At 48.6% G+C, this 25,408-nt stretch overlaps 6 protein-coding genes across 6 annotated transcripts; 2 read left to right on the top strand and 4 right to left on the bottom strand.

Annotated features, from left to right (window-relative positions):
- Positions 1–1,220: 1,220 nt before the first annotated feature.
- On the bottom strand, positions 1,221–3,644 carry F5891DRAFT_946788 (uncharacterized protein; the record flags this gene model as incomplete). The annotated part of the gene is made up of 9 exons (XM_041374695.1): positions 1,221–1,367; positions 1,420–1,625; positions 1,679–1,888; positions 1,938–2,138; positions 2,256–2,856; positions 2,955–3,240; positions 3,305–3,332; positions 3,392–3,474; positions 3,586–3,644. 9 exons carry the CDS (start codon positions 3,642–3,644, stop codon positions 1,221–1,223), a joined length of 1,821 nt encoding a protein of 606 aa, XP_041229192.1.
- A 4,094-nt stretch (positions 3,645–7,738) lies between these two features.
- Positions 7,739–13,714, top strand: F5891DRAFT_1017306 (uncharacterized protein). Its single transcript, XM_041360990.1, is given in 10 exon segments — positions 7,739–9,970; positions 10,056–10,801; positions 10,864–10,979; positions 11,025–11,569; positions 11,627–11,754; positions 11,803–12,225; positions 12,238–12,686; positions 12,749–13,173; positions 13,231–13,371; positions 13,423–13,714. The coding sequence occupies 10 exon segments, from the start codon at positions 8,102–8,104 to the stop codon at positions 13,531–13,533; spliced, it is 4,953 nt and encodes a 1,650-aa protein (XP_041229191.1). The 5' UTR covers positions 7,739–8,101; the 3' UTR covers positions 13,534–13,714.
- Positions 13,715–13,953: 239 nt separating this feature from the next.
- F5891DRAFT_1127075 (uncharacterized protein) lies at positions 13,954–15,915 on the top strand (the record flags this gene model as incomplete). Its single annotated transcript, XM_041364148.1, has 14 exons — positions 13,954–14,119; positions 14,174–14,201; positions 14,271–14,545; positions 14,605–14,677; positions 14,737–14,826; positions 14,878–15,026; positions 15,079–15,103; positions 15,155–15,223; positions 15,274–15,356; positions 15,406–15,492; positions 15,541–15,555; positions 15,607–15,633; positions 15,692–15,844; positions 15,899–15,915. The coding sequence occupies 14 exons, from the start codon at positions 13,954–13,956 to the stop codon at positions 15,913–15,915; spliced, it is 1,257 nt and encodes a 418-aa protein (XP_041229190.1).
- A 69-nt stretch (positions 15,916–15,984) lies between these two features.
- Positions 15,985–17,269, bottom strand: F5891DRAFT_1210194 (uncharacterized protein; the record flags this gene model as incomplete). The annotated part of the gene is made up of 9 exons (XM_041369167.1): positions 15,985–16,069; positions 16,122–16,176; positions 16,227–16,318; positions 16,366–16,381; positions 16,440–16,448; positions 16,506–16,925; positions 16,989–17,091; positions 17,149–17,167; positions 17,218–17,269. The coding sequence occupies 9 exons, from the start codon at positions 17,267–17,269 to the stop codon at positions 16,044–16,046; spliced, it is 792 nt and encodes a 263-aa protein (XP_041229189.1). The 3' UTR covers positions 15,985–16,043.
- Positions 17,270–18,169: 900 nt separating this feature from the next.
- Positions 18,170–19,086, bottom strand: F5891DRAFT_78392 (cytochrome b-c1 complex subunit 8). Its single transcript, XM_041373216.1, has 5 exons — positions 18,960–19,086; positions 18,890–18,900; positions 18,779–18,833; positions 18,530–18,643; positions 18,170–18,479 (listed from the first exon to the last, which is right to left on the bottom strand). Exons 1-5 carry the CDS (start codon positions 18,997–18,999, stop codon positions 18,391–18,393), a joined length of 309 nt encoding a protein of 102 aa, XP_041229188.1. The 5' UTR covers positions 19,000–19,086; the 3' UTR covers positions 18,170–18,390.
- Positions 19,087–23,952: 4,866 nt separating this feature from the next.
- On the bottom strand, positions 23,953–25,408 carry F5891DRAFT_1017259 (uncharacterized protein). The gene is made up of 2 exons (XM_041360989.1): positions 24,876–25,408; positions 23,953–24,819 (listed from the first exon to the last, which is right to left on the bottom strand). Exons 1-2 carry the CDS (start codon positions 25,141–25,143, stop codon positions 23,969–23,971), a joined length of 1,119 nt encoding a protein of 372 aa, XP_041229187.1. The 5' UTR covers positions 25,144–25,408; the 3' UTR covers positions 23,953–23,968.

Here is a 25,408-nt window from a genome sequence, read left to right as displayed (position 1 = left end):
CAGCAGAACAACAACCATTGAATGTAACATTTGCAACTACCTCTCACATATCATCTCCGCGGACTGCCATGGCACCACGAGCACCTTCCTCTCCGCTCAAGCAAGTACATCGCCAAGGAATCCAATATCATCTCACTTCGTCTTCCACCAGAAATCCCCGCGCCCAATGCTTGGCGCTGGACTCCAAAGACATCATCCGCTCCTTCGTTAAACTCACCTCATTCCCGAAGAAACCCCAATCATCAAAATATTGATACTGGACCTTCGCCCGCAACCCATTGACCTCAACAAACACCCGCACCGATGGGGAAAGCTCCCCTCACGGCGCCCTCGTTGTCCCCATCCGGAAGGGCAGTGCGTCATTCTCGTTCGGCTGCTTTCAGACGCGTAGTACGCGTCCAAACGTACAATATGTGAGTGTCTTGGCGCTGTTCATTGGGAAACTACAGTTACACCGTGCTCACCGTATCAAGGACTTCAACCAATGGAGACCCACAACCTTCCTTCTCCAACTCCAACTGGCTGGACACTGACATCATATATACATAATGATAGAAGTAGGAAGGTTTAGCTTGCTGTAATGTAGGAACACATTAAAAACGAATATACCCAATCAGTACTATGTAAGTTCGAATCAACCACATCGCATGGGACAGGTACAATCACGAACCGATTAACGAGCTTGTGGGCCAAAATGGGATAAGTATCCTAGGGGAACAGATGCATCTACGAAGCTGGACCACCTGTCTTCCAACATCAAATCATTTTGCTGTCCTTGTTGGGGACTGCAGAGCGAGGAATTGCACGGAGAATGGCAGTATAATGCTCCAGAAATCTCCCGCTGAAGTGACCCTAACCCAGGCTGCTCGAGCGTCCCTTCCCCAAGTCCATACTCCTGAACCTCAGGGATGCTGATAAGATGCGACTGATAAACGTTTTGTTGGTTTGAGGAAACGTTTTGAGTTGCTGTGGAATTTGCAAGCTGGATTTGATGTTTGGGAGACCACGAAACTCGCTTAAAATGTTTTGTTACTAGCACCGTCCGACCGCCAAACACCTCTAATTCGTCAGGTTCGTCCTCTGATTCAGAAGGCCTTGGAGGTAGTTTATGGCTGATGTGTTGAAGGGGAGCCATCTTCGCGTCAATCGCTTTTTGATGAAGCCGAAGTAAGATTGGCTTCAGAGGCATGGTAGTGAGCTCTGGTAACTGACAGATACCATCATTCAAAACTCACCAGCGCCCTTTTGGCACGGCTACAAGTCTGTGCTGCCTCGTAATATAACGAGCACGCCTTTTCTAAATGCTCCAATGGGTCCGGGTCTAGTTTGATGCCAAGTTTTCGGATGGCGACGGTGCCAACGACAACCTCGACAAATTACGTCAACACAACCCGCTAAATAAAACATAAATTCGCGTACTGCTGCTGAAAATAAGTGGGACCATATTCGCCACATTCGGGAGCATATCACTGGCTGTAGCTTGAATTGGTTGATAGTCGATGTGACCAGTGCACTGGCACATTGGTAGGCGACGATGAATGATCGGCCTACAGGGCTTCTAAGTGGATCTGAGGGAAACTCTCCCATGGCCTGTGCAAAGAAACCTCTGTGCAAGAACATGAGCGCTTCGCACTTCAAGTCAGTCAATAGGAATCTGTGAAACCACCACGACACGCACTGAGATCTCTGTAAGATGTTAGAACAAAAGCAACCATCTCTAAGGGCACACGGTCAGGTTGTGTCGAATCCGCAGATACAGGCATAGAAAATTCCCGTATTTTGCGATCCAACTCGAGGACGGTTTGGTAGTTGGGTGGCTTTACAGCCTGAGTGGCTTCAACGACCGGGGCTAGACATTCCATTGTGTAATAAGAATTCCAACTGCCAACTTGCGGTACATTAGAACTCTTTCCCATGCAATGGCGAAACAACCTTACATGCAGTGGGGATTTCTCCCAACCGGTACGTAGCCTCCTCAAAGTCACTCGGAATCTTGCAGTCGACGATGGCTGGCATAATCACGGGGGGGCGTCCAGTAGCCAGGCTTTGCCAGAGAGATTGAGAGAAGAGAGCCCAGAAATATGAACGGTGTTCGTAGGCTTCTCTCCCCTTAAAACCCCATCGTGAAGGATCCTTATCTGCATGGTAACATTAGCCACGTATCAATGGTTGCCTTGCGACATAACATACGGAACCCAATCTAATGATGCTCGTTAGAGGTCTGTCTGATGATTGCGACACCTGTATCTCGAAACGAACCTGGAGTGCGGCTTGACTAGCAAGGTTGAGACAGGAGTAACAAAGCTCCGTGTTGCTTTCGATGCCACTCATGCCGTAGTACATACTCATAAGATGCAATGACTTAATTGTAGCCATAGACCGCTCCGTGAATACAGATTGCAAACACAAGGCAGCGCGCGCCACTCTTTGATAGTGACGAGCTTCGGCATTATACGGGGGAAGGTCGGGATCAACCAAAGCTCCGAGCGCTAGTGTACTGAATAGCAAGGCCAGGTCGTGTGGACCATAAGGTGGGGGCTCCAATGAATGTAGCTCCGTTCGGTATATCAACGGGATGAGATGGCCAATGATGTGCTGTCGCGAAACTATAGGAAACACCCATGAGAGAGACTGTAGGAAAGTTTCACATAACGAAATAGCGCGTTGCATTCCTGGTAGGTAGGAGTTCATCATCTCAAGAAAGTGTCGGAAGTGTTTTTTGGGGATCCCCGAGGGAGTGAAAGGGAAAACCCGATCGAGGTTGCTGATCCGAGGGTCCAGGTAATCGACCTCGATTTCATGTGTCTCGGTCGATGGTGACAAAGTATCAGGGTCACACTGTGTGGTCATTGTTGGCTATGCGCTCTGGAAAGGTGAATAAGACAAACCAGCAATAAAGTCTAAGGCTCAAGTAAGTGCCACCGCGTGTCATGGGCAAAATGTCTAGTCCGCACCTCAGAACCTCCGGAAGGTCCGAAGAAACAAGCAGCATCAGATTGTGGATTGCCATCAAGGTGCAAAGAGCCTAGGGCATTTATCAGACTATGTGCCGACGTAGATGTGGCGTCGACGCTGCTCCCGCTATCAGCCTCTTCAGTTGTCCATATTTTGGTCAGCAATGGGTGTGGCTGAGTGGAAGTATTGACCTGCAGGATTGCAAGAGCGTCCTCGAGTGAGCGCATTCGCTCTTCGAGCTTTGCGGCCTTTTGACGTAGATATTCTTCGGCAACACCGACGAAGCTGACGGAGTAAATGCCATCTTCAGATTTTGATGCACTTGTGCATGCGGCAGCACTATGCTTACCGGCTACCCTTTCCTGGAGGCATAGTGCCTACAATGCATCATCCGTATGGAATGTTTGGATGTTCCACGTCATGAATGAATTCTTACCATTGGGGCAAAGCATGCTGCATCCTCTTTTGACGCAAGTAGAGCATGGCACTATATGGGAACGATCAGTCCGATGTCCAGGACTACTTTAAAGTGAAAGATTTACCTTGCCTGTCACATCGGGCTTTCAGTCTGATGGGTGATGATGAAAAGTGAATAACACGACAAAAAGATGGATGTGATGAAAAACCGACCTACGACACTCCGCGCAAGCTATCTCTCCTCTTGTTCGTTGTCTTTCTTTGCTGCTCATCACAGAATTGAATTGAAACCAGTACTGGTAGCGGAGTTTTCACTAGCATTAGCACCCTATATTTGAATGTCGCGGTTTAAATGAGATATCAGATCCTCGGAACTCGGATGAAGAGAAATATTAATAATAGAATCAGTTTCTTGCCAAATTCAAAACGGTGACCTGAAATCGAAGATCGCTATTGAGTTCCCGGATGTTGTAATTATGGCATGAAGGGATAGAGTTCGTATGCCTTCCGGTAAATCATTTCAGCAGCTGGTGGCATGATGAAAGTTTCTTCCACACTAGTACTATTGTGATTCAATGGCAAACGTACACTTGGGCTATCAAGATCTACCACTAGAAGTCTTGATGCACAGGAGCAGCACTACTACTACTAGTAGGTAGTATCACCGAAATCAACATCGCGGTTATTACCGAGCTTCAAGTTTCCTGGACAGGTCGAAACACGCATGGTCCTCATGGACAAGAATGGCTCCGCTCTCCACTCTCTTCGCTGGCACCATCGGATTGGCGAATACAAGTGACTACCCCCCTGGAGGTACAGGCACTCAGTAAGATTGGTCCGCTCCTGCCTCCTTGATGGATTCATAGTGCTATATTGAGAATGCGGCCATGCATAACACACGAGGTCTGATATCCCTGATGCTGATAAATTATTAATCGCTTTCAACCTATCCGCTTATGACAGCCGATAATGATGCTCTTACCGCCAAGACCTCGGAGGGGTACAAGTCCCGACTCGGTAGAATACGTGCGGTGTTAATCTTCGAAATGTCCAGAACGATGTTTCTTGTTATGTCGCTCGCAGGTATGTTCTTTAACCCACTCATACCCACTCAACTATGAATTGAGCGTAGCGCTACATTGCCACAGGGAATGTTCGCGCGACGCGCATCTTCTGGCGGTCGTGCCACTCCCTCAATTACGATCACTGACACCATGTAAAAATTTGAAGTCAAAGCTTAAACATGTTTTTGGACTTATCTTTACACACTCCTTACTCCAAACGAGCTGAAATTCCGGGGGCTGTGTTTGCGCGTCCGAGCCCTCCACGGACTAAAGGGAGCCTATGTGCATAGAGACCAATATTGAGCGCTGTTGGTGGTTGACAAACGGAGTAAAACCAAACCGAAACCTTCTGTCAGTGGATTGCCGGGCACGGTTGTTGGCGCTGATCAAGTTTTTGGCCATCATGAGTTGACAGCGAGTCGGCAACAGCCGAATTATATAAGTATATTATCTCAGTCATGGTTGAAGACTGCTAGGTACCCTAGTATAGAAAAATCATATGATATCGACGAGTTAGGATCGTGTAGTATAGCACGGGAAAATATCGGCTCACATGTAGAAGACATTGTCATATTCGCGTGCGGGGAGGTCGACGGAATTGGCACAATGGATCGTCAGTCTGATCCAACATGACAATTACTCCGCTTACTACCTGCCGGCTGACTGTCCAAAGGTCGTGCAGAACTTTGTAAGAAATTTGCAATTTGAAGGACCAATTGAGGCCTGCTAGAGTCCACTAGGGTCCACATGGTTTCTAATGTGAGACGTCAGCACCTGATTTGAAAGGGTTGCATGTGGGTATGGTGACTTGGTCTCGCCGTCACTGAAGAACTTTGTAACGAATTTGCAATTTCAGCCATAAATATATAATAACAGTTTATGACCGAGTTGGAGATAGGAGATAAGGATAAGTCACGTTCTTGGAACAATGCCATCTGTTACCTCGTCTACTACCGCACTGCTTACTAGTATCAATCAAAAAATTTCGCTAGCGTGACTCTCGAGGAGCATCCTTAAAGCCAACGTAAGGCAATGAGTATAGTAAGCAATTAATACTGCTGTGGCGGCGGCTAGTAAGGTGATGGCTCATGTCCTAGCTTGCCGCATGGTAAACTATCAAGCATTATCTAGGTTCGATCCCGGAGCTTCAAATCTCTTCCTTATTAATATATCCGTGCAGGGTGAAAGCTCTCGGCGGGAGGTGATCTTCGCGGGAACATAAGCGCCATCGAGTTACTGTTGAGTAACTGTATGATACATATTATTCAAATGGTCGTATCCACAGCCGAAATGAAAGTTATTCAAGTTGCCTAGTTGAAGGAAGTTGGGTGGAATCATAATGCGCTCATTGAAATGAGCGGCGCGGTGTTATGGTTCAGATAGTTTCACTATCAGTGATGCATGCATGGATCCTCCAGGGAAATTTGATTGAATCGAATTTCCGCGCTCGCAACGATGATCGCCCAGCGAGGGGTCTTCATTGCCAATACGTTGGGTTCGAGAGAAACATGACAAATAATTGTCGACGCCAACGATTTAATCACATACAATGGCGATCCGGGTGTTGCTACAAGTTGCTGTGTGAGGAAAATTTATACTCCCGGAGAGCGGCGCATGTATCGGCATACCAGGTCATTCACCTTAAACATCAATTATTGCCCACCCAGACAATTCGCTTCCATTTCTAGAAAACCCTTGTGTGGTATCAAAAATCAGAGAGCAGTAAACAGAGCGAGCGTACATCTCGAGCGTCACCTGTTGCGCAAGGCAGACTGTTGTTCCTGTCTGTGCTTCAGTTTGCACTATCATCAGCACAGCCCAGCGACTTACTTTAAGTTGCTTAGACAGCAACAGAGGAAGGCTAGCCTTGAATTGGCAAAGTGGATACCGCAGTACCAAATGCGAGGCTTTCACAAGCATGGACTGCACACCCTGGATGACCAGATAGAACGAAAATAGGTCTGTCTTCTTTATTATGCTGACTGTCTAAAGGATGAGCGATGAAATTCGGAATGTCCTCTAGAACAAAACAGTAAATTTCTTGTTTTTTTTTTGACTTGAGATGTGCTGATATTGTTGATCAGCATGTGATAGATATCGAATCATTTTGGCTTTATAGATGACACTGATTGGATGGCAAGAACCTCGCCATAGAAAATTCAGCGTTACGACAACGATGACCGGAAAAACTTAAAACCGCACACATGTGTAAGGCGATGAATTAGATGACAAGCAGTCTCTTGGGAAGACGGAAAGACCTAGAACTGCGCACATGCGTAAGGTAAGTTACAGCCTAGATGACAAGTAGTAACTTACGAGTTTCTTGCGGGGATAGATTTACAGCGATGTAGGATGTATCTGGTCAAGTACCTTCACTAAGTCCACGTTCTGCTGCTAGACCCAACCTTATCTTATCAGATATGGGTGTTGCGGGCGCTAAATGAACGTGAGTTCTTGCAGGCGTCAGAGGTGAATATGCGACATGTCGAACGGGGGCAGTGTGCATAAGTTACGAGCATGGTAAACGTACACCGACATTCGAGGAGGTAGCCGCATCCTGAACAGGGACTTTGACCCACAACAAATCGTAACGAACCGGAGCTATGATACATCTTGGCGATTGCCACGGAGGCTAATGGGTTATTAGTATTATTAGCAGTCCTGGTGAATGGATGAGTTTGTTGGATTCGCTGTGAGGAGGGGATCAGATCGTGATGAAGGACAAGGTTAATTGCACGAACGACTCGAATCGATGTTCGAGGATCACTAACGTTATTCTGGAGAAGATCTTCGGGAAAGCGGATGGCATGGAGGGTTTGGGTGTATTTGTGTCCGCAGCGTGGACCCGTTAAGTCCGTTAAATGTCAGGTCCCTTGGGGGTGTCATCTTTTTTCGGATCGGCGGGTACATGCGGAGGCACTTCTTCATTCCTTCATTCCATCGTGTTCCATTGATTATGGGTATTGTTGAGATAGTATAGAGGACTGCCAGACATCGTTGAGGAGGGTGTTGAGAGTAACGCCACAGCGAGATAGATGGTTTAGCGTGACATGTGACAGGGAAGTGTGACTGTACATTGTGTTGACTGTTGGCTTGTTTTTTCGCGCAAGCAGGCAAGACACGACAACCATTGGCGACCTGTCACCACGCCATTCTAGCCCTTGATTCAAGGGCATTACAGGATAACACAAGAGACTTCATTTTTACTACTTTAACGCTTCAACTGGGTCTGTGCGTTATTCTTTTGCCGAGTTTCGTTCCCTGGGAACAGTTCCGCAGCAGTCGTTCCGAGTTACTTTTGAGTCGCAGGACAGGTTTTTTGTTGGTAAGTGAAATCCATTGGTACAATCAAAAGTAAACGCAGGAGCATGCCCGCGCTTTCCGGCCGGTCAATAAAATCTCATCATATCCATTTTCTCGTTTAGCATTTGTTATCACAGATCTTCGACGCTATCTCTCGATCCGAATTCCTCTAACTTGGTCAGAACCTGTTGTAAAACGTAAGCTCCACTTGTCCCCTCTACCGTCCCCCCGTGTTAACTATGTGTTCCCGTATAGCACTAACGTCTGGGTCGGGCGCTAACGACCCTAAACTCGTGCGTCTCTCATGCATGTCCTAGCTGGACACTGTCCTCATCAACATCTAATAACTTAGACGACCTACAATGAACTACCCCCCGCAATTAGCAATGCAACCTAGTTCCACTCAACTAGGTCACAATCAATTCTCCCAACGACCTACCTCCTCCAACATGTCCTTTGGAATGCCCATGAACACCAATCCCGGCATCTCCCAAATGAACGGTGCAAACATGCCCATGAATCCCGGCAACAACATGGGTGTACCTATGAACCCAGCCATGTCGATGAATTCACACAACATGTCCATGAACAACATGCCGATGAACATGAACATGAACAACATCAATCCATCCATCCTCGCCGCTTTTCAGAACCCCCAAAATTCACAGAATGGCATGATGGCCAAATTTCCAAACTACCAGGCCTCTCAGCAGTCCATCCCCCCTTCCACGCCTAATCTTGGTTCTACGCAGGGCCAGGGCCAGTCCATATCGCCCTCGCAGCTCATGTCAGCTTCCCCGTCACAGCTTATGGCTCAACAACTACATTCGCAAGGCTCTAATTTGACGCTCACCCCTGCGCAGCTCCTTCAACAGCAGCAAGGCGGCATGAGCCAAACCTCTATGGGCACCATGCACCCGGGTATGAGTGGAATGGCCGGGATGAACATGGGTGCCGGTGGAATGCAGAATTTGAATATTGGCAACTCCATGCCCAACATCAACGGAGGTGCGATGAACATGCCTACCGGTATGCAGAACATGAGCGCCAACATGGGCATGTCCAACATGATGAGCGGTATGCCAAACCTCAGCAACCCTCAGGTACGCATGCCCATAACGCCTCAGCGTTGGTCGCAGATGTCGCCACAGGATCGTGCCCTCTTCCAGCAGCAACGGCATCAACTTGGCCTAGCTCAACCGTCAAGCGCTCCTAATCAGCAACATCACGAGCGGGGCCCAAGCCTGACGCACGATCGCCCACCGAGCCAACATGGGAGACACGACCGTGCCTCAAGTCAATCGCATGACAGGCAGCCCAGCCAACAGCCGCAGGACATCTCTCAGGTCACCGATCGCCCCTCTTCATCTGCGTCCATTCGTTCCCATCACTCCCATCATAACCTTGATTCTGGCTTGATGCCCCCACCATCCTCTCGACCCGGTACTTCTAGCAGCGGCATGGGTGTTCCGAACGTTAATCCACGGATGAATCAGCAATCCATGAATCTAAACCCGCACCTTAACATGCCGCCCAGTGCCAACATCAATCCTAACATGAACACTAGCAGTAACATCAACCCTCACATGAACCAGGCCTCGAATATCAACCCTGTGATGAACCCAATCCAGGCCCAGCAGAACATGAATTCCGTCATGCACATGAACATGGCTCCGTCGAATATCAACCCCGTGATGAACCAGGTTCAAAATATGAATATGAATCCGCATTTGAATCACCCTCCGACGAGAGCGGATTCTGCGCATGGACTTGCTGCGTCGCCAAAGCAATCACCGAGGATGTCGGGGATGATGAATCTTGCTGGTGGCCCTCCTGGAGGCATGCCCGGTAACATGGGCGGCCAGATCAACCTTGGAATGACAGGGATGCCAAGCGGTGGAATGGGAATGCATGGTGCCCCCATGAGTGGCGCCCCTGGTGGTGGCATGAACATGAGTATGGGCGGCAATATGAACACCGCCATGGGGACAATGGGCAATGCTGGTGTAGGTAGCATGGGGAATGTACCCAGTATGGGCGGCATGGGTAATCTTGGCTCAGTGAACATGAATGCCAACACTATCGGCGGTTTAGGAGCCGGTGGCAGCATGCTAGGCGGAGCGGGGGGAGGTCTTATGGGCCCCCCTGTGATTCCTCAATCCATTCAGCGACCAGAAAGAGATCAGATGGTGCAGAGAGAACGCTCGAGCTCGCTCCATGCACGCGAACAGGTGAGGAGTGCACCTCCGTCCTTCACGCATCGTAAACTGACTCGGCAATCGTTCTTTTACCCGTTATTGCGTTGCCATGCTCCAGAGTATACCTCCGGCGTCTGCTACACCGTTTATGGGTCAGAGTCTTGACAATGCCAGCATCCAGGGATTGGGAAATATGGCTGGTAGCATGGGTGCCATGCCTCGGCAACAATCCCAACCGCCAATCAACACGCATCAGCAATCCCCTGCCCGTCAAATCCCCTCCGGCCACCGTTCCCCCATGCCTCTTGTTCGCAAGGCCGGAGAGATACCCGCCACACCGGCGCTTTCCGGCACCCCAAACCCCGCCGCACCACATCCAGGCGCAGCTGCGGTTCCGAAACTCCCCCCTCATCTTGCAGGGCTCAATCCCGCCGTAACCAAGATCTCGTTGATCCCTTACACCGTACATTCGAAACCCGAAGCAACCACCGATGGCGAAGACGAGAAGGTGCCTGTCGAAGGTGCGACTGATTCCGAAGACGCTGTTACTTCCTCGCAGGTCAAAGTCGAAGATCCAGTAAAATTGCTGACCCCATCGGAGATCACTATGTTGAAGGAAATCATGAAGCGCGATACAACATACGATGCACTACACCGTACCAAACAAGCACGTATGGCCCAGGAATTGCGCACGCATGGTCCTGCGTCGCGAAGTGCCTGGTGGGAACGTGATCATGTTCCGACCATGGGCATGAACCGTAGGCCCGAACGTTTCGATGTGAGATATCCAAGAGCACCCAATGCGGACCGGGGCTCGAATATCAATTCGAGGAAGAAGGGTGTGAGGAGAGAAGGCATTCGGATGTGAGTTTTTGCTGTGTCTTCTTTTGTTTGGGGAGATTGATTGATTCCCGCGGGTTCAATAGCCCCAGGAAACTTCCACCTCAGCTGGCCAACCGCCCTGAGCAACTCGTGCCGATCAGACTTGAGTTCGATGTGGAGCATCATAAGATGCGCGAGACCTTTGTATGGAATCTAAATGGTAAGCCTCTTGCCTAGAGTAGCTTTCGTTGCTGACATCGTTTAGATCCTGTCATCACTCCCGAGCATTTTGCGCAGACGCTCGTCGAGGATTATGCGCTACCCCAGAGTTATCACGGTGTCATCACGAGAGCGATTCAAGAGCAGTTGAGCGACTTCAAGGCTCATATTGCCCGCGTTGACGGCGACTGGAAACCTCCATCCTCAGCGAGGGAGATGGCGCTAACGGACGGCTATAAGGCAGACGAAGAAGACGGGAATGAGGCAGACATGCGGGAGACGGACGCTGACGACATTGCCGACGACTATAATCGCAAGCTTCTTGAAGATGATGACCTGACCATGGTGGACCGGGGTAGTCTTGACGACGAGGACGTGAAATGGTGGGAATCATGGCGCAAGCGATCACGGCAAGAAAGCGCATTTACTCGCAGCATATCCTTGAGGAATCAACGCAAGCGTCGTAAGGTGGCCTCAGTCACGGTCGAGGAAAGTGACGCATTCGAGACCGACAAGGAAATACCACACATTGTGGATGAGATCGAGATCGATGAGAAGACGGTGCATGAGGATTTACGGATCTTGATCAAGGTATTTGATTGATCCTCGCTTGCATTTCTGTGGATTGGTGCTAATCTTTGATCCTAGCTCGACATTATCGTCGGATCTATGAAGCTGGATGATCAGTTTGAATGGGATCTTGAGAATGTGGATGCTTCCCCTGAACAATTCGCGGACGTATATGCGAAAGAGTTGGGCCTTGGTGGGGAATTCAAGTGCGTAGCGTTATGTGTCCATGACTTCGTCACTGATCTCTTCTCTAGAACGGCCATCGCACATTGCATACGGGAACAAGTTCAAATTTATCAAAAATCGCTGTTCCTCGTTGGTCACCCCTCAGATGGTTCTACCGTCCAAGACGATGACCTGCGCATGTCCTTCCTACCCAGTCTTGCATCCGGCGCTAGAGCAATGGATCAAGTACCATCGTTCACACCTTTGCTCAACTATCTCAGCGACGGCGAGATTGAACGTAGTGAGAAGGAGAGGGAGAAAGAGCTCACCAAGCGCAGGAAACGGAATACTCGAGGACGTCGAGGTATTGCCTTGCCAGATCGGGAGCCTAATCGCACGTACCGCACACCTGCCTTGGGTTTCCCAGAGCTGGATGCTGCAACCCTTGCGTTGGCCGCTGCGAACGCGCCAACTACTTCGAGACGTGCTGCGGCTGCCGCCGCTTCTCTCACGATTGCCAACATGGTTGCCTCAGAAAATGGCACAAGCGTCATGCCGCTGCAGCTGCCTCCCCAGCAGATCATATCTACTGCTGTCACTACTGGAAAAGAGAAGAAACCGAAAGGGTTGTTCAAGGCGCCATCGTATCCTTCTTCTGTCCTTCGGCCTCGTGCTCAGGTCACTGCTCCCACACCATCGACAGCGGTTGAATCGACGTCGATGTTGCCTTCATCGTTCCTTGACACTGAAGCACCTGCCTCCTCAGTTAGTGTCCCTGCCCCCGATTCGCGAGCTGTCGCAAAGAAGGCCAAGGAGCTCGAAAGGGAGGCTAAGGAAAAAGAGTTTGTCGACGGACAGCATGCCAATGTGATCAATGGGGTGTGGCACTGCTCTAACTGCGGCTGTCCGGATAGCGTTGCTATCGGACGAAGAAAGGGTCCTTTGGGCGACAAATCGCAATGTGGCACATGCGGTGCGTTGATACTATTGGCTAATTGATAGTATAATTCTTCCTGACGCTTCATCGTTATTCAGGCAAATTCTGGCATCGACACCGCAGACCACGTCCTGTAACATATAACCAAGATCCTGATTACCATTTGAGCCTCAGGCGCGAAACAGAACAGGTTAAAACCGGGGTAAAACGAAAAGGACGAGCGCCGAATTCTCAGGTGGCTGCTGATGGCCAAGATACGCCTAGTCGACAGAAATTAGACCTTTTCGTCGATATCTCTACTCGATTACCTGTACCGGCTTCCGAAGACGACAGAGCCATGTCGCCAGTATCGACTGCGTCTAGTGATACAGAAGCTCCTCTTGCCCAACGCGTCACAAAAGTCAATGGTGCTAATCACGCAGGAGTTGCGTCGTCATCTGGGACCCCTCCTCCGACGAGCAACGGGATTGTACGTCCCAAGTCACCCAGGGAAAGTAGTGATCCACTTCCAAATGGCTCATACGTGAGCGTTTTCCCTCTGAGACCAGGATCTTATTGATGCTGAATGTTAAGTGAACAGGCCCCTCCGCCATGGCTAACCACGGCAATTCGTTCGCTTCAAGAACAATACCCAGATGACAAGTTCGAAGCAATCCTACGTCGAGCTCCCCCGCGTACTGTATTAGAGTGGAGGATGAAATGTCTGGATTGCCCCGGCAAGGTTCGTCCACATCACTAGACTTGGACCAACGCAGACTTATTTGGTTTGCAGTTATATAATTCTGGGCCTGGGGATACGCTGCAGAACTATGAAGTCCATCTCAGAAACCGACAACATCGCTTACGGGTGAACTCCCGCCTGACGCAGGCGCCAGCATCATAACGGACGATTTGCATTGTATTGGCTGGCTCGCGCTATTTTAGTATTTTTCTTTGTGCCATCTGTTGTGCTCATCTGCTATCTGTATAACGTATATACCTTTGCTTGTAATCGCTATTTGATTACGTAACCATGGTCATTAAGCCGCTAACTTAGGGTGCGGGTATGTGCCTCGTCTCATGATCGTCACCGGCCGACTTTGGTTGATGTCGTTCGTACCGGTCAGTCCCGAATCCCGACTCCAAGTCAGCGGCGCTAGAAGTTAGACTTCCAGACCACAAGATCTCGAAGTTCTAATCCTAGAAAATAATTCTGTCCAAAGATATGGCTAGTGCCAGTTGGCCTGAGATTATCAGTCTCCGCCAGTACTAATTGCCAGTCTGGAATTGACTATCATTCTAACTCTTTCAAGTTGTTTCTGACATGACAATAGGTCAAGCTGATGTTCTTTGGCGGCCAGAAGATGACTATAAGGTCAAACCGACACTGGAAGAAGGGGACGTTTATCGACCAGATATCCTTAAGGTCGTAGAAACTGCTATCGATAGTCTCAGTGGCAAGTTACGGGAACTGAGTCTTGATATTCATGGTAAGATCATGTATTTCGCCCACAAGAAACACCGATATACTAGTGAATGTGCAGATCACCCGGAGCTTAGATATGAAGAAAGGTATGCCCGCATCTCGAACCCAAATCGCAACCAATCGGCGGGCAATCAAACTAATTATCGGTCCCTCAGATACGCTCATGATGCATATACCTCCTTCCTAGAGACCCACGGTTTCGAAGTCACGAGGCATCACCTTCTGGAGACTGCATGGGTGGCGACCTACACCCACGGGCTGGGCGGACGCGTTCTAGGGGTGAACTCAGAGATGGATGCGCTCCCGGGCATTGGACATGCGTGTGGACATAATCTTATCGGCATCGCAGGTGTCGCCGTCGCCTGCGCGGCAAAAGCAGCGATGGAACAGCTTAGTATCGACGGGAAGGTGATTCTTCTTGGTACACCTGGTATGTCATTTTCTCCTGATCGTGATGGATAGATCACGATCATCGCATACCCTCAATAGCTGAAGAAGGCGGGATTGGGAAAGTGAAGCTGTGGGAGAGGGGAGCATACAAAGAGATGGACGCGTGTCTTATGTCCGTGACCAGACCTGGCTGATCTCTGTTATTTTCTCGTCGACTTACGTTCATGATAGGTGCCACCCTGGTCCTGGGCCTCTCCACTCCATCAGTTTGAGCAGCTGCCTTGCAGTTATACGTCTGGAGATAGATTACTCAGGTCACACGTGCGGTCTCCCGATGTCCGTCTGGCTTGAACTCTGACTCGTTCCTCATAGTGCGCACGCTGCACTTAGCCCCTGGGAAGGAAAGAATGCGCTGGATGCAGCTGTCCTGGCATATACAAACATCGCTTTACTGCGCCAGCAGATTAAGCCTACGCATCGTGTGCATGGAATTATTCAGGGCCATGATTGGGCACAGAGTAGTAAGTGTCTGTCATTAAGCGCTGGATATACATTTGAGAGCGTGTGCGACAGTCATCCCAGATAACTCAAAGATGTAGTAAGTGTGGGTTGACTCCACAGACTTGACGCAGCTATTGACATGCTCCAGTTATTATATCCGTGCGCCAACCACTGTTGAAGCGGAAGAGACGCTCAAGCGTGTCGTTCCCTGCTTTGAGTGAGTTATTATCCGGTATTCACGTCACCCTAATCCCAGACTTCGCACAGAGCAGCAGCACTTGCAACCGGGACGAAAGTTAAAGTTAACAGAGGACACACTGGGAACGAACTTGTGCAGAATAAAGTCCTCGGTGTGTCTTCTTGATGGCAACCCCGTGATTCATCCTAGAATTCTTCCAGGTGATGAACTGTCTGATGTAGTTAGGAAGAAGTACGGCGTCATTGACTATGAATATGGGATCAGCGGCGCCTCGACCGATTTTGTAAGTGTGCTTGTATAGTATATCTCAAACAAGTTCACTAATTTCACTTTAGGGAATATTTCATATTGTACGTCTTTGTCGTGATGTCTGGCAGACTTTGAGAGCCATTGTCCACCAGTGATGCCTGGCTTACACCCCGGGTTTTGTTCGTACAGTTATCTTTTCTGTCTCTGATGATTACTGACACCCGAACCACGTCACAGCGATACCAACGGTACCGGGAGGCGGTAACCATACTCCAGCATTCACCGACTCGGCACGTTCGCAGGCTGCTCACGATGCATGTCTCGCTGTCTCAAAGGCCCTCGCACATGTTGGCATGCGCGTGATCACAGACGGTAGGATTTTTGCAGCAGGTAAGATGGTGTTTCTGTCTAACTTTCTGGTTGCTACGACACATTTAACTGCAGGTGAAAGATACTTTTGAGGAGCGGAAGAACAGGATGTAACAAATGAAAACAAGGCGCATATAGGCACCAACAATATAACTACATAGCAAGACTTACAAATCCAATTGCGCTTTGACTCTAGACCAAAACTTGCTGGTCGAGTTGCTCACCACTTTTCATGAGCAGGACGCACTGTTTGGAAGAGGGTGAAGACGGGGTAATGGCAAATTGGAGCTACGCTTACGGTCAATTTCCCAAGTCCAGGCTGAACTATCTTGTTCGACGAGGTACAAGTACGACTGAGGGGTGTGGTGAGTTTAAGTGCGTATTGCCGCAAGAATACTCAAACCTTGGCGATAGAATTAGGATCAAGTCGGACATCCTGATCAGCCTCCCAAGAAGGGTTGTTGTGGTGAGATTTGGTGCGGTCAGTGATGATGCCTGTTCCTCATTAGACAATGCTTTGAGGATGCTGACACTATGCTTACCGCCATCGATAATGCTCTGAGCAGCGCGTTTGAACGTTCATAAATACTATTAGTACCAGAAGGTAGGGACTCACATGAGCGACCTAAAAGTCAAGATATCAGTCCACAAGCAATCCCAAGACGATGCAGAAGACACCTACATGTATGTTCTGCTTGGCGAACTCCTTAGCTAAGCTCTGCGACAAAGCCCTTATCCCAAACTTGCTCGCAGAAAATGCAGAGGTCAGGACGTTGCCTCGGATAGAAGCCGTTGCGCCAGTGAAAATAAGGGTGCCCCTTTTACGAGCATTGCCAGCAACTCCGCCCTCATTCGCGGTCTCAAGCTCAAGCTTTGTAAACTCAAGAAGAGCCTCGCGTGAAAAGGCGAAAGCCGCTAAAACGTTGGTGTCGATCGACTCACGGACTTCGTCTTCCGTGATATCAAGGAATGGCTTCCAGACACCGTAGCCCGCGTTGAAGACCGCGACGCGGAGAGGGGATGATGGCCAGTGAGACTTGAGGGCAGCGAACGCTGACTTGATAGATGGGGTGGTGTAGTCATTGAGAGGGAATGCTGCAGCCTGTTCCAAAGGATCTGGTCAACGTGACTGAATAGGAGCGCACATATGGATAGGAGTCAGCACCTCTCCGCCTGCCTGGCTGATCTCTGTAGCGAGTTTATTGAGGTACTCTGGTCCTCGAGAGATAAGAGCGACTCTGTAGCCAGATTTGGCGAAGAGACGGCTGCTGTTTGTTCACACACTATCAGTACAAGTTGGTGAGGAAGGAGGTAGTACTACGTACGCGGTTGCAGCTCCGGTGCCTGTGCAAGACGTCAGGCACGTGTGTTTGGACCCAATGAGAAGGACTTACCGGTGCCATTGCCGATACCGGCGACCACGAACAAGGGGCGGACTGAGGACATCTTTCAAGTTGATAAAGTTATGAGAGGAGAGGAGAGTAATGATGATATCGAACTGGGCGATATCATATTTATAAGCCCTCTCAATGCGCAATCAGTCGTAATCATGATCACAGCGGTCACGATTCGCAATTGTCAGCATCATCGACTCGGATGACTTCATCACTCGTGCGCGTCTCATGATCTGTAATGCCTCTGTCATCACCTTGAAATTCTCCCATGCCTCGGCAGAATCCAAGCTCAAGTCTGAGGAGTGAATGTTTTGCAGGATGCTGCGGGCTTAGTGCTTATCACGGGGTCTGTGCTTCGGATACACTGTTTGCTCACCACCACCTATTCCAAAGAAACAATGCCGCCAAAGCAGAATAATACATTTATGCAGTACTTTATGCATTATGACCCTTCTTATCAATTTGTTACCCCATAATGTACATAGGCCATGCATGCGTTATGTATACAATTACGTGGGATCATCAAAAAGTCGATGCATTGTGAGCATGTCTTCTGCGAGGTGCAATGACACGTAGTGTAACGTCTCGTCCGGGCAAGCAGAAAGCAGAAAGTTTGACTTCGGCTGCTGAATAAGGCTGATTAGAATCGAGTCTGGCTCTGGAACACACTGCTTGCCTGAGCTCCTGCCAAAAGAACGTGTATCCCAGAGTAAGGTGGAGTGAGGATTCTTGCCGGTTTCTGTCGCGGCCAAGCCAGTGCCGGATACGAGAGGTACGAAATGTCGATTTTGTCACGGTGGTCCAATGTGCTGTCAATACCTCTGTAGAAGTTCAGAAACTCGAATTTTGCAGCTAAAAATTATCCCTTGCACGACGCCGGGGAATTCCTGGCCTTTTGCCTCTTGCATAAGAGCGATGTAAAGGTTGCTTTCCACTTAGGCCACATGGCTCCTTAGGGCGACGAGGTTGGCTTTGGGATAATCATGCATCGAATATTAAGCCATCGTTTACTGGTATGCTATCATCAAGTTACGTGTAGGAGTTAGAGTTCAGCCAGCTCAGGGGAGAAACGAACAGTCTGGTTAAGACACGCGCCCAATTAGTTATCACGAAGACGTGTGCCTTGGAAAGAAAACAAGTCTATTTCGAAACTGGTGAATCTAACATGATACCTCAGTGGTGGTGGTCACCAAGTGCAATATGTCCAGCCTTGCTGTTTTGCCAAGCGTAACGACTATTGCCCCACGTGTAGGTTCCATATCCTGTAATCCGATGAGGCGGTTTATGAATGGATGCAACAGGTGACACGTACCGATAGCAAAGGGGACTATCCAGTAGGGAACTTGGGCAGCGAGACGCCTGTAGCCGTTGAATAGCCAGCCTCTAATTATAGCTTTTGAGCCGCGCTGTCTGAATGGCGAGACAGCTACCAGTGCCGAAATAAGGCGAGAGAAAGAAGCCGCATCGTGGTGAGAACACGACGACAATTGACGCGACAGATACGAAGCACGACCCGAAGTTAGTGCCTTGCTTCAAGAGGACAGTGGGATAGATGACGCACTGTAGACAACCACTCCCCTTTGTTTGTGTATGCTGGTGTCACCCCACCAAGGGCACTGTGGAAGAAGAGGTAAGAACAGCAGCATGATGTTTGGGCTGCAAGATGACCCACAAATGATTTAGCTGTAAGCTCGAAATTAGTACAACTGTTCCATAGGAAAAATGGAAAAAAAAAAACATACGTCCAGGCATTCCATCTAGACGTGTAGCAGTGGGACGCATGATGGGCGAAGTAGTACACCGACGTTGGCTGAGTCGCAGGTTGCGGCGTTGGATGTTTAGTACCCGATGTCTTCCGGAACAAACAAGAACAACTAACGCCAGGTTGTGTCACATCACACATATGTGACATGGTTAACTGCTTTATTTTGAAGTGTTTTGACCAACAACGACTACCAAGCCAAAAGTACGTGTCATATGTAATAGCCGTCGACCTCAATATCTGAACCATGATTGACTAGGTCACGCCCACTCCTTTGCTTCCAAAATGATAAGCCACCAGACGCTGTACAACCTGGCGAACTATCTTGGTGCCCTTGCTATGATCACCGTAGTCGCATACCATTTCGTCGCTGTGAACGCAAGATATCTTGCTAAGAACGCCAGCAGTTAAAGTCGCAGAGGGTGTACGAATGGTTGTGAGGATTGCATGTGTAAAGTATGTCGTCGAAGTCCTTTCTAGCTTATGTCCGTCCGCTGATACTTATTTATCCATTCAGTAGCTCTACTTACTGTTTCGTCAATCATACTGCGACCGCTCTCTCCAACCTATATGGTCTTATAGACAGTGAACGACGAAAACAATATGTCCATTGCGCGTCTATGCACCGTGTTGCCCATGCTATATTGACCCCTCTTCACTGATTCACTGCGACCTCCGGGCTCGCATCATAGCCTCGGTTCTGTGAGGCTGATTTTGCATAATCTCCGTTTCGAGATTCTTGTTCTGCTTCTTCTTACAACAATACAAGCAGGGCCCAGGCACCTACAGCAATGTCCAACAGTGAAAAACTACTGGGGTTGGTGTGCACATCACGCACAACAACAGGTTATAAGGCTAAGGATGATATCACATCAGTTGAACATGGATGTATTGTGTGAGTACAGGTTGACGACCTTTCAAACATGCTTAACAAGCGGGGTGACGTCTGGGTATCGATATCGATTTCCAATGAGGTTGCTCATTGGGCATGTATTGAACGTTGGCAACTTGGGGATCCGCTAGGGAATTTGGCGTGGCCAGCTAATTTGTCGCCAATTTCCCGTGATTGCAAGCAGGATCGTTGAATTTCAAACCCTCGATCGAATCTAGGTGTCGACTTGCTTGGGGCCGGTTCGGCTACATAGATAACAGCTGTAAATATGGCGCAGGACTTGGTCAAAATATAATCTTAAGAAGAAAGGGAGAAAGGTTTCGGAAATGTTCGCGCGCTCGCGTGGTTTTCGCGTAGCGCCATGTGGTTTTCGTTTAGATACGCTTAGATACGCTTAGATACGCTTAGATTCGCCTAAGGCCACATGGTTTTCGCTTACCTCGCTTAACCTCGATTTGGAAACTCGCGTGGTTTTCATGTATATTTCGAGCGGCGACTCAAACAACGTCACCCATTGGGAATGTTGCGCGACAACATTGGTAACTGTATGTGTACATGGCATTAAATAATGTGTTTGAGCAGGGGGACAACAGGATTTGAGTGTTTTGCCTACTGCAATTATTAGTAGTGACTGTATATGTACATAAATGGAACAACATATGATACAATTACATACAGGGAGATAACAAATGTGGTGACAGGAGATAAGATTCAAATAAAAAAAGGAGACAAAGACAATGTAGACTCAAAAACCAGAGAATGTGATGACAGGAAAATGGGGAAATGGGAGAACAGGAGACAGGAGATGGGAGACTGAGAGAACAGAGACGGGAGACAGGAGACGGGAGACGGGAGACGGGAGACGGGAGACGGGAGACGGGAGACGGGAGACGGGAGACGGGAGACGGGAGACGGGAGACGGGAGACGGGAGACGGGAGACGGGAGACGGGAGACGGGAGACGGGAGACGGGAGACGGGACGGAGACGGGAGACGGGAGACGGGAGACGGGAGACGGGAGACGGGAGACAGGAGACGGGAGACGGGAGACGGGAGACGGGAGACGGGAGACGGGAGACGGGAGACGGGAGACGGGAGACGGGAGACGGGAGACGGGAGACGGGAGACGGGAGACGGGAGACGGGAGACGGGAGACGGGAGACGGGAGACAGGAGACGGGAGACGGGAGACGGGAGACGGGAGACGGGAGACGGGAGATGGGAAACGGGAGGACATGGGGCACAGTGGGAGATGGGAGGCAGGGAAAAATGGGAAAATAAATACATTCAATGATACTGTTACATATTTTGTATTTTTACATTTGTCAAAATCCTGCTCAAAGAACATAGGGAACAGACTGATCTTATGTACTACAAGAGTACCAATCACCTTCAAACATTGTGTGTCTGTATACTATGTTTGCCATAGTCTTCTCCTCGGCCTCTGTAGGAAATAGTGCCTGAATGTCTCTTTGACATTGCACACTCAATAGTGCAGTGTAAAGCTGACTGTGTGTGAACAAATCTGTATGAAGGCCCAGCACAGGCAGGAAAGTCATGGAAATTGGTTCCACAGGATCAAATGTTTCATCCTTACATATTGTAAATGTACTTTTATGTGGTGTGATAGATTGTACTTTGAGTTTTTTCAAAAAAGCTACTCATAAATGTATTTCAAAAGTGTCCAAAATGTACAATTTATTAGGATGCAGCCTGAAGTCAAAAGAGGGTGCAACCCTCCTTGGCTTCCTGTGACGAAGGAACAATGCTCATCAGGAGCCTTCTGAATTATTGGGATGAAGCTGAGGCCAGGGAGCTTAAAAAGAGCATGAAGCGCTCTTTTTTTGCGACCTGTGCTGAAGGCAGAACGGGTGTGGACTAGTCTTAAGAAGTAAAGTAGAACAGTTTCGGGAACTTTCGCGCGCTCGCGTGGTTTGCGCGTATTTCGCGTATTTCGCCAAAGGCCATGTGGTTTTCGCTTACCTCGCTTAACCTCGATTTGGCAGCTCGCGTGGTTTTGTCACGTGTTTTCGAACGCCGACTCAAATAGCGTCGCCCTTTGGGAACTTAGCACGACCTTGGTAACTGTATGTGTACATGGCATTAAATAATGAAAAAATATGTGTTTGAGCAGGGCAAGGGAGATGTGTGATTAGATTTGAGTGTTTTTCCTACTGTAATTGTTATGGTAGTATACATAGAGCAAATAATGGAACAACATATAATACAATGACAGACAGGGGGAAAACAAATATGAGATAAAAGAGATTGGGAGATGAATGACAGAAGGTTATGAAAAAAAAAAAAAAAAGGGAGAAAAAGATCACTTAGAGACTCAAAAACTGGAAAATGGGAGGACAGGAAAATGGGAATGGGAAACTGGGAGAACCAGAGAACCAGAGGACGGGAGACGGGAGACGGGAGACGGGAGACGGGAGACGGGAGACGGGAGACGGGAGACGGGAGACGGGAGACAGGAGACAGGAGACAGGAGACAGGAGACAGGAGACAGGAGACAGGAGACAGGAGACAGGAGACAGGAGACAGGAGACAGGAGACAGGAGACAGGAGACAGGAGACAGGAGACAGGAGACAGGAGACAGGAGACAGGAGACAGGAGATGGGAGACGGGAGATGGGAGATGGGAGACGGGAGACAGGATTAGCATGGGTATACCCTAGGGTATCTGAGGTGAAACCCTTACCCTTACTTACCAATATACCATCACCCACAGTGTAAGTGTGGGTTTTTGAAGGGTACCAGAGATAGATACCATGGGTATACCTCAGGGTAACACTTTTTCCAATCACATATATTTTACCATTTGAAGGCAAATGTACAACTTCAAAATTTTATATGTATCCATCACTCCTATGGTAATCAATTTGGGGATATATTCCCAGGGGTACAGGGGTCTTCAGGTCCAAATTCCTACCCCTACCCTCAAGGGTTTCCCATACCCCTGCTGATCCCTAGATGGGAGATGGGAAGCAGGGAAAAATGGGAAAATGAATACATTCAATGATACTGTTACATATTTTTTTATTTTATGTTGTGTAGTAGATTGAGTTTTTTTTGAAAAGCTGCTCATAAATGTATTTCAAAATCATTCAAAATGCACAATTTATTAGGATGCAGCCTGAGGCCAGGAAGCCAAAGGAGGGCGTAGCCCTCCTTGGCTTCCTGTGACGAAGGAACAACACTCATTTTCCTCCCCTGAAGGAGCGCATAGCGCTCCTTCGATTTGTGCCGAAGGCACAACGGGCGTGAGCTCGTTACAGCCGTTTGAGAAACTAATGTCATTGGCGATTTTTTTCACGTGCGTGACCAAAAAGGAAATCACTGGAAATCGCAGACACGACGCGTCTTGGATGTCCATGTCAGGACGCGACTTCCTGCAGTTCTACTTAATATCTAAGTCTTTTCAACCATAGTATTGTGTTTATTTCACACCATCGTACAAGTCTTCATCCATGGCAAATAAGAAACAAAGAAGCTCACCATCAAGCTCCGAAAGAAACCAGACTGGATGAGGTCCTCGAATGCCTGGATTCACTCTCATCCACCATCAAAAATGACAAGGTGATATACCTTTCGGAGGCCGAATGGCTGTTCAACGTTCAGTGACGAAGAGAACCAGTCACAAGCCGAAGACAGTGAGGTAGAAGTCAAAGAACTCGGTGTCCATGAAGGCGAACTTGAAGATCATCAATCGGAGGATAGGTCCAACGTGAATGCAGCAATATCCTTTAAATCCCACCCATGGTCCCAGAGTCAAAGAGCGCATTCCTTAATATATTTGCTGATTCTGCGGTTAACCATCGCATATAGGGACAAAGAAAGTTGTTTTCGGTGTTGCCAAAGGCTCAGCCAGTGTCGTTTGAAGGGCTTAAAAATGATTTCCTTTCTTGTCTCGCACACGTGAAAAAAACCGCCAATGACATTACTGTAGTATCTCAAACGGCTGTAAGTTGATCGGTTACCGACTCGTCATGTTGTGAAGTTCGAGTCATTGAAATCTTAAAGGTCGTCATCACAAAACTCCATGCATCAAGATTTCAAGTATCAACTAGCTTGATGGTACAGACATCGAAATAGATTACACCACTGCAACTTGACCAGCCGCTATTTCTTCTTTAAACACCTGTAAACTTGACGAATCATCCTCGTACACCAAGGTGCTGATCTCTCTATGGGGAATATAACCCCGATCAATGTCGAAGAGGACATATCTGTGATCGCCATTGTTAACGACGAACTCTGTCAAACTAGTGAGTTCGGCAGCCCATCGTTGCCAGATGGTTGACCACTGCCTGACATCAGTTGCTGGGTCCGGCACGTAGCATGCGCATGATTGCAGCTCAAGTCGTTGCAGGGTATTCTTGTGACGGATAACAAACTCCTCAACGCCATCAAATGAGGGCGTATGATCGAAAATTATATTTTCGAGCACGAGCGATTCGAGGGATGGATAGTAGAATGAAGAAAGCCGAGTAGCCAGGCTGTGGTAGGCACCCTGGGGGCTACGTAGCACAATTGATTTCAGGGTGGGATTGGAGGGAGGCAAGAGTGCTCCAAGTGAACCGTTGATGTTATTTGAAGCTGACCAAGCACTGACTTCGGCATTAGACACAACTGACACAGAAATATGCGACAGGGGCGAATCTATAAGGGACGACACGAAGTCGTAGCCAGTGGAAGGCAAAATCACGTTGTTGAAAGACAAGGCAGTTAGACGAGATGTCTTCATACCATGATAAATGGCGTGAAGGAGGGTGAGCTGCCGATTTATGAACCAAAATGGGTTCTCGCAGATCTCTCTCCCCGACTCCTGGCAGAGAAATGACGGCCAAAAGTTGAGCACGACGCTTTCAATTTCGGGAAGTGCGGTTATTCCGCAAAATGCATGGGTCAATACTTCTTCAAGCTCACTGCCAGCATCCGCGGAATCTATGCATGCGGCCCTAATTAGACTCTGGAGCGTGGGCGAATGGAAATTGACTTGCCTATATTGTCGGGTGGAAGCCGGAAGTGCTCATTGTCACGAGAATCGTAGACAACTTCTCGAACATGAATAGCAAGGCTTGCGGCACCGATGATCTGGCGGCAATTTTGTGCACTCTGTATACTATTTTTGATGTGAAGCTTGCTGAATGCGTGGGGAGTGACCAGCTCTCTATATGACCGGTTCAAGCTGCGTAAATGAAGAAGATCGACTGTCGCGGAAACGTCCTGAACGACAGCGCTAACAAGTTCGATGGGTAGATCTCGCATTATGTGGAACCTTGAAAGGGGGGATGAAGTGTCCGGTCAGTATGATATATGTAAAAGTTCCATTCTTATAATCGAGACGTCACCGTGGAGCAAGATAACAAGAGTCCCCATTTGAGAATGAACGTTTGAACAGGATACGTAGATTCTTCAAATTCCGTAGAATCATGTTGAAAAAGTGATTCGTCACAGTCCCATCTTGGCGACTGAGAAGGCTATTGACTGCGGTCTATATATAGGAGCACACCCGAATACTCTGACGAGCTAC

This window comes from Suillus fuscotomentosus, assembly GCF_016647785.1.
Source record: "Suillus fuscotomentosus strain FC203 chromosome Unknown F5891scaffold_12, whole genome shotgun sequence".
NCBI lineage: Eukaryota > Fungi > Basidiomycota > Agaricomycetes > Boletales > Suillaceae > Suillus > Suillus fuscotomentosus.
The sequence above is the reverse complement of the archived record's forward strand: the minus strand, read 5'-3'. Positions and strand labels throughout refer to the sequence as shown.